Genomic DNA, 13,638 nt, shown 5'->3' on the forward strand with positions numbered 1-13,638 from the left:
AAATGAATACCTAAAGAAAATGAGGCAATCTGTATATATTCATTGGGGCACTAATGACTGATATTTTTTTAATCATTAGACTGCTACTTTATTTAGCATATATTTAATTTTGTAAATCATATTTGTCAAATATTTATAGGAATAGAAGGTTTTCATAATTTCTGTTCTCTCTTAAAGAACTATTACTTCAAGAACTTTACAGTATCATGATATGGTGCCAAACCTGTCACCTACTCATTAATTAGATATAAATTACCAAAAGCAACTCTACTTTCAATTTTGAGAACATTTTACTTTTAACATTTAAATAGTAACGTAAGATTTAACTTTTTAAAAGCTATGTATTTTAAGGTACATGTTGATCACATATATAGTGAAAGTGGTTATTCTATCTAGACAATCACTTCTGTAATGTTGATGATCAGCAGATCGCCGTAATTCTAGAAACTGAAACTTGAGAAGCTGTAGGTGGCCGAGGGAGCAGAAATGTGATATTATATGTTATTCATTCCAAAATGTTAAAAAATGTCAGATCACGGAGGTATTGCCAAGAAATCCACTTACAACCACTTAGATTTAGGTTAGATATGCATCTTTGTTAGGTTACACCTGAGATAGAGGCTGACGGGCTTTTATAGTCTAGTACGTGAAAGCTTCTCTTATAAGTAGAGCTGAAAATTCTGAGGGGCCCTTAGAAACCCTATGTTTACCCTAGATACCAGCGTGCACTGCAGGCAGGGCGGGAGGTGGAGGCAGAGCGGCGCAGACAGACCAGCATAGCTCTGCTATCTGCTACTCTGGTCTGACAGACTGGAGTAGCAGATAGCAGAGCTACTCCGGTCTGTGCGCCGCTCTGCCTCCACCTCCCGCCCTGCCTGCAGTGCACGCTGGTATCTAGGGTAAACATCGGGTTTCTAAGGGCCCCGCTGCTCTTAGAAACCCGATGTTTACGTTGGTAACCAGCGTGCAGCGTCGTTCATCACTGGCTCCCGCTGCCACACGCAGCGATGCACGCTGGCCAGCGGGAGACCAGCAATGAAAAAACGGGCCAGGACGATCCAGCACGATCAGCGATACCCCGCGGGGGGGGCGATCGCTGCTGGATGTCACACAGCGATCTCGCTGGAGAGATCGCTGATGTGTCACAAAATCAGCGATCTCGCCAGCGAGATCGCTGTGTGTAACGGGCCCTTTAATCTCTTAGTAATAAATCCTTCACAGTTAGTGAACAACAGCACTCACTTTCATAAGTGACACATCCCTGAATTGTTTTTTAGCCTCTGTCTCCTGCTGTCTTCAGATTACATAGCAAAACCTCCTGACAGATTCCATTTAAGATGAGCCAAATTAATTAAGAGCTGTGCGTCTCCTAATGAATTTGGCGCATCAGCTATCTTGAACCACCGCAAGAAATGTACTGCAGTGAGACGGAAGTACACTTCTTTTATCACTTACACCACTTTGGTGTAAATTACAATGAATCATCTGAATGCATTCGGCCAAGCCTTCTCAATTCTAAGCTCCAGCTAATTTTTTTAAAAATTGCCTGTGCTGGCCAAGACGGGTGTATAAACTAAATTTCGTCAATATTTTTTTTGCAACTGAAAGTTCAGCTAAAAATTTGCAAAATTTCAAACCGTCTTAGAACAGAATTCTGGTGAAAACTACTGTATTTAATGAATCAGGGCCTTGCTGCTATGGCTTTGTTTTTCAGAATGACTGTTCTTTGCATTCATTAGATTCTCTTTCCACAGTTCTCCATCGTCCCCATCTTCAGACAGTCTCCCACAGAAGTCACTTGAATTAGATGATGTTACACAGAAAAATAAACTAAATGGGGTTCACGACAGCTATCAGTCACTAAGCACATCTGCTCCCAGCAGACTCAGGTGTAGAGCACTAGATGAAGAGTCTGATAAGATTTTGCGGCAGTTGTTAGGAAAAGACTTGGCAGACAATGTTTCTAGTCCTGAAAAACTATCACTGGAGTTCCAGGATGGGACATCATCTAGGAGTGCTAAACGGATCCCGCTGGAGAAAAGAGAGTTTAAGCTTGTTCGATTACGGCAACTTATGCAAAGGTCTCTCAGCGAGTCTGATACAGACTCCAACAACTCAGAGGATCAAAAGCATACACCCATTAGAAAAGCTGATAAGCCAAGACCACAGCCTATAGTGGAAAACGTGGAGAATTCTGAAGCTCTCCAGCTGATGATAAAAAAGCATACACAGTCAAACACTGCAGGACGACGGTTTGTTTTAGGGTTAAAATCTAAATCTGTGGATGGCCATAGTCCATCACCAACATCAGAAAGTAGTGACCCAGACTATGAACCTCAATACCAAACAGGGAGCATACCTTCAGGTTCAACAGACTCAAGTTCTTCTTCAGCACAAAAGACAACAAGCCCTAAAAGTGCTTTAAAATCTCCTTCTTCCAAACGCAGGACTTCCCAAAATCTGAAACTCAGGGTAACTTTTGAGGACCCTATTGTTCAAGTGGAACAGACTGAAGTAGATCCCAATGAATTTAAGGAGAAAGATGGTGGAAAGACACAAAAGTCCCAATCTATTGGAGAAGTTGGGGAGCAGCATAAAAAACCGTTTGGTGCTTTTCGATCAATAATGGAGACTTTTAGTGGAAATCAAAACAACAATAATAATAGTCATTCTGCGAATCCTGTGAAAGCTTCATCGTCCTCAACTTCACTGTCATTTTCCTCATTAGGCAGAAAGGCAGGAGATACAAAGGCGTCACCTTCGAGCAATACAAAAGGAAAAAGCAAAAATGTAAGTAAGAGCAATGTAAAATTTTTGAATGTTTGTTTTAACAAAGTCATTGTATACCAACTAGTTGCTATATTGGAATTTTTTTTTCCAGAATTTATTAAATTGAATAATAAACCATTTGTAGCTCAATTATCTTATTAGCTGAGTAACTACTTTCCTTGATGAGATGTGTTGGTAGTGCTTGCAGTTCTTGTGGAACCATGGTACTTCCCCCATGCTTCAAGGACCATTCCCATCTTGTAATGTCATGGCATATTACTAGAATATTTCATATCTTTATGGCCAGTGAGGGTCTTTTTGGACTCCCACCAGTCCTGAGAATAAAGGAGCAGTAGAGCTAATTTGGTTCAGCTTAACCTTTTCTGTTTTTCCCAACATGTGTGCCCATCATTTTCCGGATCAAAGAAGTATCCTAGAGATTGGATCTCCTCTGATCTTAAAGTGAGGGTAAATCTTAGCCTTCTCATTACAAAACCTAACCTTCCAAAAACCGCTTAGATCCTACCTTGTCATGCCTGTCTTCCTCTATATGTGTTGGGTATTTTCTTTATATTACTTCATGCCTGCCTTTATTTGAGGTAAACTATTACAGGGTCCTGCCATTCTCTTACTCTTACTTCTCAGGATAACAAACATCATACAAAAGATTAAATACATGATTATTCACAAGTGGTCATAGTACACGTTGGTCTCTGTCATGTCCAGAAACGCTATTTACTTGGATTACTACTACTAGGATTAATCTGCAGTTAAATGGCATCAAAATGCTGCTTGGCGCCTTATTGGAGCAGCAGCTACAGGGAGAAAATGAACTTACATCCTCCTTGCGACAGCTCTCTTCCAGTCATCAGAGTGGTGCAGGGAGTGGTTACGGTCACCACTTACTATAAAGTGCACACACTTTAATCAATCCATGTCATTGGGATTGATAGCCCGCCCTGCTCACGTACTGCCATGCAGGCCGCTATCAATTGTCTCACTGTAGCATCTTTTAATTTATAGCTATTATAGTTTATATAATTGACAGATTATTATCTCTTGCCGTTATTTTGGCTCCGTTACATATCCCCCTCCTATGATTGTTTAGGGGACATTCTTACCATACATTTTAAGTAGTTTTAATTGTGTTTTGTACTTATCTAATTGCAATTATATATGTTTTTATTTGCCCTGTATTCAGTCTGTGCCTCTTTTATGCCCTCATGGTTTAGCTTTTCTCAGGCACGGCTCCAGGCGTTGTATCTGATGTTACAGCTCAGCCAGATTTAATAAGTAAGAGTGATCAGTAAGAATAATAAATTTAATAATAAATTTGATTTCTATAGCGCCGACATATTCCGCAGCACTTTACATTTCAGAGGGGATTTGTACAGACAATAGATATTACAGCATAACAATAATCACATAGATTATAACAAATACCAAGAGGAATGCGGGCCCTGCTCGCAAGCTTACAGTCTATGAGGAAAGAGGTAGACACGAAAGGTGGGTGGTAACAGTTGCCCTGATTGTATGGACCAGCCATAATGTTAAGTGTGTAACAGTACAGACACAGAGGGCTAATGGATGCATAAAGCATGTGGGAACATGATGCGGGGAACCTGGTTATGGTAAAACTTTTGGCTGTGCCACACAGGGATAGTTAGGTTAATGTGTTGAGGCGATAGGCCAGTCTGAATAATGCGTTTTCAGGGCACGCTTAAAATTGTAGGGATTGGGGACTAATGGTATTGACCTGAGTAGTGCATTCCAAAGAATTGGCGCAGCACGTGTATAGTATTCGAGACGGGAGTGGAAGGTTCTGATTATTGAGGAAGCTAACCTCAGGTCATCAGCAGAACGGAGGGTGCGAGTAGGGTGGTATACTGAAACAAGGGATGAGATGTAAGGTGGTGCTGAGCCATGGAGGGCTTTGTGGGTGATTGTAATGTTTATACTGAATTCTGGAGTGGATGGGTAGCCTGTGTAATGACTGGCACAAGATAGAGGCATCGGTGTAACGATTGGTGAGGAATATGATCCTGGCTGCAGCATTCAAGACAGATTGGAGAGGGGAGAGTTTGGTAAGAGGGAGACCGATTAGACGAGCGTTACAATAGTCGAGACGAGAATGAATAAGAGAAACAGTAAGCGTTTTTGCAGAGTCAAAAGTAAGAAAAGGTCGAATTCTAGAAATGTTTTTGAGGTGCAGATGACAAGAGCGAGCCAGTGATCGAATGTGGGGGGCAAAGGAAAGCTCAGAGTCAAGTATGACCCCAAGACAGGGGGCATGTTGCTGGGGAGTAATAGTGGAACCACACACGGAAATGGCAATGTCAGGTATAGGAACATTAGTAGAGGGAGGAAACACAAGGAGTTCAGTCTTTGACAGGTTCAGTTTCAGATATAGTGAGGACATGATGTTAGACACAGCGTTTAGACAATCGCCGGTGTTTTCTAGAAAGTCATAGAATCATAGAATCATAGAATCGTAGAGTTGGAAGGGACCTCCTGGGCCATCTGGTCCAACCCCCTGCTCAAAGCAGGATTCGCTAAATCATCCCAGTCAGATGTCTGTCCAGCCTCTGTTTGAAGACTTCCATTGAAGGAGAACTCACCACTTCTCGTGGCAGCCTGTTCCACTCATTGATCACTCTAACTGTCAAAAAGTTTTTTCTAATATCTAATCTGTGTCTCTTCCCATTCAGTTTCATCCCATTGCTTCTAGTCTTTCCTTGTGCAAATGAGAATAAAGTTGATCCTTCTACAATGTGACAGCCCTTTAGATATTTGTAGACAGCTATTAAGTCTCCTCTCAGTCTTCTCTTTTGCAAACTAAACATTCCCAAATCCTGCAACCTTTCCTCATAAGACAGGGTTTGCAGACCGGTCACCATTCTGGTCGCTCTTTTCTGAACTTGCTCCAGTTTGTTGATGTCTTTTTTAAAATGTGGTGCCCAAAACTGGACACAATATTCCAGATGAGGTCTGACCAAAGAGGAGTAGAGGGAAATAATGACTTCACGTGATCTAGACTGTATGCTTCTGTTAATACATCCTAGAATTGCATTTGCCTTTTTTGCTGCTGCATCACACTGTTGACTCATATTCAGTCTGTGATCTATTAGTATACCCAAGTCTTTTTCACATGTGCTGTCACTTAGCCCTATTCCTCCCATTCTATATATGCTTTTTTCATTTTTATTGCCCAGATGTAGTACTTTGCATTTCTCCCTGTTAAAAACCATTCTGTTAGTTGCTGCCCACTTCTCCAGTTTATTTAAATCTTTTTGAATCCTCTCTCTCTCTTCTCTAGTATTAGCTATCCCTCCTAGCTTTGTGTCATCAGCAAATTTAATCAGTTTACCCTCAATTCCTTCATCTAAATCGTTGATAAAGATGTTGAACAATACAGGGCCCAGGACAGAGCCCTGTGGTACCCCACTTGAGACATTCTTCCAACTGGATGTGCAAGTCTGGCGTGATGTCAGGAGAAGAAGCGTATAATTGGGTGTCATCAGCATAGAGATGGTACTGGAAACCAAATCTACTGATTGTTTGACCAATAGGGGCAGTGTACAAGGAGAAGAGGAGGGGGCCTAGGACTGATCCTTGAGGAACCCCAACAGTAAGGGGAAGGTGAGAGGAGAAGAAACCGACAAAAGATACAGTAAAGGAGCGGTCAGAGAGATAGAAGGAGAACCAGGAGAGAACAGTGTCCTTGAGGCCAATGGAACGGAGCATAGTGAGGAGGAGCTGATGATCCACAGTGTCGAATGCTGCAGAGAGATCCAAGAAAATTAGCATGGAGTAATGACCATTTCATTTAGCTGTTAGTAGATCATTAGAGACTTTAGTGAGGGCAGTTTCAGTAGAGTGTAAATAGCGGAAACCGGATTGGAGAGGGTCGAGAAGAGAGTTATCAAAGAGATAGCGAATAAGACGGGAGTGGACCAGGCGTTCCAGGAGTTTAGAGATGAAGGGAAGATTAGAGACAGGTCTATAGTTATCAGTAAGAATACACACAGTGCTTGTGTAAGTTGTGTTGTCATGTCATGAAGAACTGTGATACAACTGCACTTTACTCCTATTAATGTGGTCCCTAAATTCTTGTCAGCTCTTGGACTACCCTGGCTATGTCATAGATATCCAGTGAAGCAAAGGTAGCACAAATGGAAACCAAAAAACAAGGACTCCTTCCCAGTGCATTTAAAATATACAGTGGTAAAAGTCTGACTATCCCTTTAACTTTAGGTCATATACATTTATATATGCCTGTATAAACAATTGCTTCCATGTCCTATAACTGTGGTATATGTAAGCATGCTGCACGTTGCATGTACTGACCTTTATATTGAACTTTCCCAGGAGCCTTGCACCTGCTCTGCAAAACTGTCCTCTAGGGCATTTCTTGAGGACCTCGTTCCTAATCATGCATGGTATGTGGTGCTGGTGGTGTTGATTAAACAGTTTTTTTTTTCTTTCCTCTTCTGCTTTTTTCCTGTTCTTGCATTCTTTTCTTTAGTAGAGATGTAAATTAACTTTGTAGGTTTTTTCCATGCTTTATCACTACAATTAACATCATTCATCTAATGCTCTATCCTGCTGACAGCTCGAGCGATGCACTTTTGGCTGCACTGGTAAGCCTCATATAAAGAGAGAGGACTTCTCATAAATCCATTTTGCCGCATGCTCCATCTTGGCATTGCCTGTAGTCTCTGTTGAGCAGGAGTCATTTAACAGATGATGTGTATGGAAACTACATTTCCTGTCATGTGTGGGAAAGTCACCTCCAAAAAGCTCAATGTTGTATAGTCCGAGCCCACAAAATCATCTTTTTTTCTTCCAAAATTCTGTTTACATTTACGGTGTGTCAGCGGTGAATTTATAATCTCCTACAAGATGGGAAGGAAGGTGTTACATTCTTTTACCTTAACGCAGTACACATTTCACAGTACTCTGTACTGCGCAATCTAGATTTATGGAGGGAAGGCTGCTGAGGTGAAGACAATGCTGGGCCTACACCTATATTTACTACTCAGCCGTGGAATGGCCTCTGTGATTTATTACCTGGATCTATGGATCGGAAATATCGCTGCCAGTGAGAAAGTGCTGCCCACCCAGATATGTATGTATGAGAAATGTATAGAGTGATGGGATTGGCCCCACAGTGACTGAGAGCACAGTGGGATCAGAAAAAAAACCCAAACATTATGCACCATATATCATAGCTGTTATGTACTGTAGTTTTATCTCTTGGGTATGCTGTTTGCTCCCTTGGTGTTGCCAAATTTGCTTTTCGTAGCTGGGGCTGGACAGGTCGTGTCATGTCCCTCCTCTCTCCACACCGCTCGTCACATTCAAGCGGCATTAAAAAACTTGTTCTGGCAGGGATTGGAGTTACGGATTTCTGCTAAGATGCACACACAGGGTCAACCCACTACCCACCTCGCCTGTTTCAGTATAAGTGTGCACCTATTAATGAATCGCGAGTGTCTGCTCCAACATGCCACCTCATCACAACCGGCAAGACAATTGCTGGTCTTGATGAATGGGGGCCAAATAATTCATTTTTTCTGCGGTAGACCCATGAAAATCGATGGTATGAAAAGCAGGGCTGTGAAGTCAGTATAAAATGGACTGTCTCCGACTCCTAAAATATACGGTATATTAAATTGGTTCAGTAGTTCAGTGCAGGATGTGCTGTAAATGTTTTCATAAGAATTTAGGAAAGTTATGAAACAGGAAAGATGTATATCTTTGTACCGTGTTAGCCAGTAGATAGAAAAATATTCAGGATTGAGAGTCCTCAGTAGTTGATACCTTTTAATGGCTAACTGAAAAGATGGTAATACATTGCAAGCTTTCGAGACTACTCAGGTCTCTTCATCAGGCTAGACTAATACAAAATCTGAAGTCACATATTTATGCACAATACAGCCTAGAAAAAATGCAATAGATAAGACAAGTGACGTGAAGCAGAACTATCAATATGGGAGAGGGAGAAACATAAATATAAACATTGGACCAGTTCATAGATAAGGAGTCTGGATGTTTTATGGTCCTCTGATTGGGGTCTAGTTCTGTGTTGCCCTGCAAGGTTTTAAAAGGAAATTCCTTAATTGATGTAAAAAGACATAAATCCATGCGACACATTCATTCCAGCACTGAGAGTGTCAAAGTTCGTCATAAATTTGTACTCCCAAACTCGTCTCTCTATCTGAGATGTGAAGTTACCTTTCAATACCAGTAATTTCATATCCATGCTGCTGTGATCAGGGATACAGAAATGTTTTGCCACAGGTAGATCCATTCTTTTTTCTCTTATTGTGTGACGATGAGCATTCATCCTTGTTCTAAGCTTTTGCCCTGTCTCCCCCACATACAGACCCCCAGTTGGACATTTAGTACAAATAATTAAGTACACCACATTAGATGTAATGCAGGTGAAAGTACCTGGGATCTTGTAGTCCTGATGTGAGTTGGGGATCTTTATCTTGTCCGTGGTCATTATAAATGGACAGGTTTTACATTTTTTCTGGTTGCAAGGAAAGGTTCCTGCAGCTGTTGGAGAGGACAGGGAGCTTCTGACAATGATGCTTCTTAAATTTGGGGGCTGCCTAAAACACAGCAGTGGGGGGTCTGGAAAAATTGATTTTAATCGGGCATCTTTTTGTAGTAAAGGTTGTAATTTCCGTGCAGCTCCCCTTAGCACCTCCAGATTTGGGTTGTAGGTGACTACTAGAGGCACTCGGTTATTTTCTTCTTTAGCTTTGTAATGTAGCAGGTGATTCCTTGACAATCTGGTGGCTCTTGTAATTTGGTTTTCAATTGTTCTTGGATGGTAACCCTGATTCAAAAAGGTTTTTTTGAGGCGACCAAGGTGTTTGTCTCTATCCATGGGGTTGGAACATATACGATTGTATCTGATGGCTTGGCTATAGATAATAGAGTTCTTTATGTGTTTTGGATGGAAACTGTCCCATTTAAGGTATGTTGGACGGTCGATTGGCTTCTGATACAGGGATGTCTCTATTTCATTGTTTTTTAGCTTAATGATGGTGTCCAAAAAATTAATCTCGGTACTGGAGTAGTTGAGTGTTAAATTGATGGTGGGATGAAATTGATTAAACTGTTCGTGGAACGTCTTTAGCTGTTGCTCAGACTCCGTCCAGATGATTAAAATATCATCAATGAAGCGGTAGTAGGCCAGGGGCCTGATGGGGCATGAGGACAAAAAATCGCTTTCAAGCTTGGCCATGAAAAGATTTGCATACTGTGGAGCCATTTTACTTCCCATAGCTGTGCCAGTCTCCTGTAGATAGATCCTGTTGTCAAATTCAAAGTAATTGTGGGTGAGGATGAATTTTATAAGTTTCACCACGGCATCAGCATCAGTCCCTGTGTTTTCCATGAAGAATTTGCAGGCATGTAAACCATCTTGGTGTGGGATATTAGAGTACAAAGATTCCACATCCATGGTGGCCAGGATGGTTCCTTCTGGTAGAGGACCTATTGCTGCTAGTTTATTCAATAGGTCAGTTGTGTCCTGAATGTAGCTGGATGTATCCTTCACCAGTGGTTTAAGAATACCCTCTACCCATCCAGATACCTGCTCAGTGAGGGTGCCCACACATGAAATAATTGGTCTTCCTGGATTTCCAGATTTGTGGATTTTGGGAAGCATGTAGAATGTCCCTATTCTTGGAGTCTCTGGTATCAGGTCATCGCCAGCTCTTATGGACTGGTCAGGCAGACAAGAAACCAACTTGTTTAGTTCCTTGTAATAGTCCTGTGTAGGATCCGACTCCAATTTTCTATAGTAGCATGTGTCCATAAGTTGCCTGTTTGCTTCCTTCATGTAGTCTGACGTATTCATCATGACTATTGCACCTCCCTTGTCAGCAGGTTTAATGATGATTTCTTTGTTGGTTTTTAAAGACTGTATGGCCTTTCTCTCCTGGGCACTGATGTTGGATGCTTGTCTCCTGTTAGTGTCTATGATTATGAAATGTCCTATAAATGTCTGTTCTGTTCCTGATCTAAGGATCTGGGCTTTCAGTTGAGATAAATCTATGCTGCACTTTATGTACATGCTCAGTAGTGAGCAGAGCTGTGGAGTAGTACATGAGATGAATCTGTGCTGCACTTTATGTACATGCTCAGTAGTGAGCAGAGCTGTGGAGTAGTACATGAGATGAATCTGTGCTGCACTTTATGTACATGCTCAGTAGTGACCAGTGCTGTGTAGTAGTAGATTAGATGAATCTGTGCTGCACTTTATGTACATGCTCAGTAGTGACCAGGGCTGTGGAGTAGATGAGATAAATCTGTGCTGCTCTTTATGTGCATACTCAGTAGTGAGACGGCTGTGGAGTAGTAGATGAGATAAATCTGTGCTGCATTTTATGTACATGCTCAGTAGTGAGACGGCTGTGGAGTAGTAGATGAGATGAATCGGTGCTGCACTTTATGTACATGCTCAGTAGTGATCAGTGCTGTGGAGTCGTAGATGAGGTAAATCTGTGCTGCACTTTATGTACATGCTCAGTAGTGATCAGTGCTGTAGAGTCGTAGATGAGATAAATCTGTGCTGCACTTTATTTACATGCTCAGTAGTGAGGCAGGGCTGTGGAGTAGTAGATGAGATAAATCTGTGCTGCACTTTATGCACATGCTCAGTAGTGAGGCAGTGCTGTGGAGTAGTAGATTAGATGAATCTGTGCTGCACTTTATTTACATGCTCAGTAGTGAGGCAGTGCTGTGGAGTAGTAGATGAGATGAATCTGTGCTGCACTTTATGTACATGCTCAGTAGTGAGCAGGGCTGTGGAGTAGTAGATTAGAAGAATCTGTGCTGCACTTTATTTACATGCTCAGTAGTGAGGCAGGGCTGTGGAGTAGTAGATGAGATAAATCTGTGCTGCACTTTATGCACATGCTCAGTAGTGAGGCAGTGCTGTGGAGTAGTAGATTAGAAGAATCTGTGCTGCACTTTATTTACATGCTCAGTAGTGAGGCAGTGCTGTGGAGTAGTAGATGAGATGAATCGGTGCTGCACTTTATTTACATGCTCAGTAGTGAGGCAGTGCTGTGGAGTAGTAGGTGAGATGAATCTGTGCTGCACTTTATGTACATGCTCAGTAGTGAGCAGGGCTGTGGAGTAGTAGATGAGATGAATCTGTGCTGCACTTTATGTACATGCTCAGTAGTGAGGCAGTGCTGTGGAGTAGTAGATGAGATGAATCTGTGCTGCACTTTATGTACATGCTCAGTAGTGAGGCAGGGCTGTGGAGTAGTAGATGAGATGAATCTGTGCTGCACTTTATGTAGATGCTCATCTCATCTACTACTCCCATCAAACCTAAACAAAAAGCACAGAATGACAAATGTGCAAAAATACCTTGCAATAAGACACATAACAGTAGTCAGCAAGTGCTGATAAAAGGTAATAACAAACACAGGGTATTTAGTCTATACGTTTTTTTGCAAAAAAATGTATACCAAGCTGCCTCACCAACGTCAAGGTAACCCGTATTGAAGCAGTCCCTATCTAATGTATTTAATACCTGAACATATGAACTGTGTCTAAATGAGCAGGATTAAGACAGGCACTTTCTGGTATGGGCACGTGATGCAAGACAGCTCCTTATGTGCATGTCACACAAGAGAGGGGTGGGGTCTCTCAAATCATGCATAAGCATGAAAAAAACTGGATTAAAAACACACATGTGACATGCACAATGTGAACAAGTCTGTTGGACCATGGTCCAACAGACTTGTTCACATTGTGCATGTCACATGTGTGTTTTTAATCCCATCAAACCTAGTTTGATGGGCCGGCCAAGGACCTTAGGTAGAGACTAAACTAGTGTGACCACTGGATGGCTTCATTCCACAATGCTCTAGTTGATTGACAGGTCTTTCTATATGTACACACATCGAAGAGAACTCCAAATCAGAGCAATAAGGTGTAACACCAAACTAGTCTTGTCGGCCCCTTTAGTCCTCGGCCGGCCCTTCAAATTATGTTTTGTTTGAAACTCCGGAGTGTTTTATATAAAACCATACCTGACTACGGTCTCTGACTCACTCTGCCTGTGGTTAGGGTGGCCTGAATGACTGATATTCCCTATAAGTGATTTGATAAAATAGATGATCATTATTACGGGAACCGCTGATACTTTACCATGACAAAATAGTTAGCACATCACTGCTGTGGTCCTAAATATTGTTGTGTTGTGGTATTTTGATTCCAGACATGTTGAGTTTGGATCCATGATGTTGGGAGGTCGTACTTGCGTAATAATTTGAACATAATTAGCTTTCGATTTGGCAGCACTATTTTGGTAATGTAAACCTTTTGGTGTTGCTATTTTCAGTTATTTACTCTGGTCCTTCATTTTGTTTCCATGAGCTTCGCCGAGCCTGCTAATGTTTATTTTAATTAAAGCAAGTGGATTTCATTAAATTCTGCATTTTTATTAAATCCATGAATTAAACAAGTAAAGCTCATTGCAGAAAGTCTAACGGCTGTAGCTGAGACATTCACATACAGTACACAAGCATGTTTTACACGGATAGAAAGGAGATGTGCATGCAGCTGTGTTATGGATGGGTACCTAACTTGTGTTGTGAGCCCTCTTCCACGTGACTCTAATTTTATATTTATCTGTAAAAGATAAAGAAAACACCCGGTCACATCACACCTAACCCACAGACACAGGGATGATAATAGGTAGTTAGCCCACTAACCTTAGCTGTACAGAGTGCACAACTACTGAGTTATCCAGACTATTAGTAAATGCTGCAGCCGTTGGGTACTGAGAAGGATCTTAAGAGACTAATGCAGAATTATCCCAATATGTAG

General features: G+C 41.6%; 1 protein-coding gene across 3 annotated transcripts in view; it reads left to right on the forward strand.

The window, feature by feature from the left end:
- SNCAIP (synuclein alpha interacting protein) overlaps positions 1 to 13,638 on the forward strand; it is a 320,769-nt gene that overhangs the window by 296,562 nt on the left and 10,569 nt on the right. For 2 of the 3 annotated variants that reach the window (XM_073556172.1, XM_073556094.1), the window contains 2 exons: positions 1,755 to 2,790; positions 7,138 to 7,208. In XM_073556172.1, coding sequence (XP_073412273.1) covers positions 1,755 to 2,790; positions 7,138 to 7,208 — 1,107 coding nt within the window. The remainder of the gene's footprint in view (positions 1 to 1,754; positions 2,791 to 7,137; positions 7,209 to 13,638) is intronic. The other variant, XM_073556231.1, reaches the window with a different exon arrangement.

This window comes from Dendrobates tinctorius, unplaced genomic scaffold (assembly GCF_039654945.1).
Source record: "Dendrobates tinctorius isolate UK_male_01 unplaced genomic scaffold, ASM3965494v1 ptg000003l, whole genome shotgun sequence".
Classification (NCBI taxonomy): domain Eukaryota; kingdom Metazoa; phylum Chordata; class Amphibia; order Anura; family Dendrobatidae; genus Dendrobates; species Dendrobates tinctorius.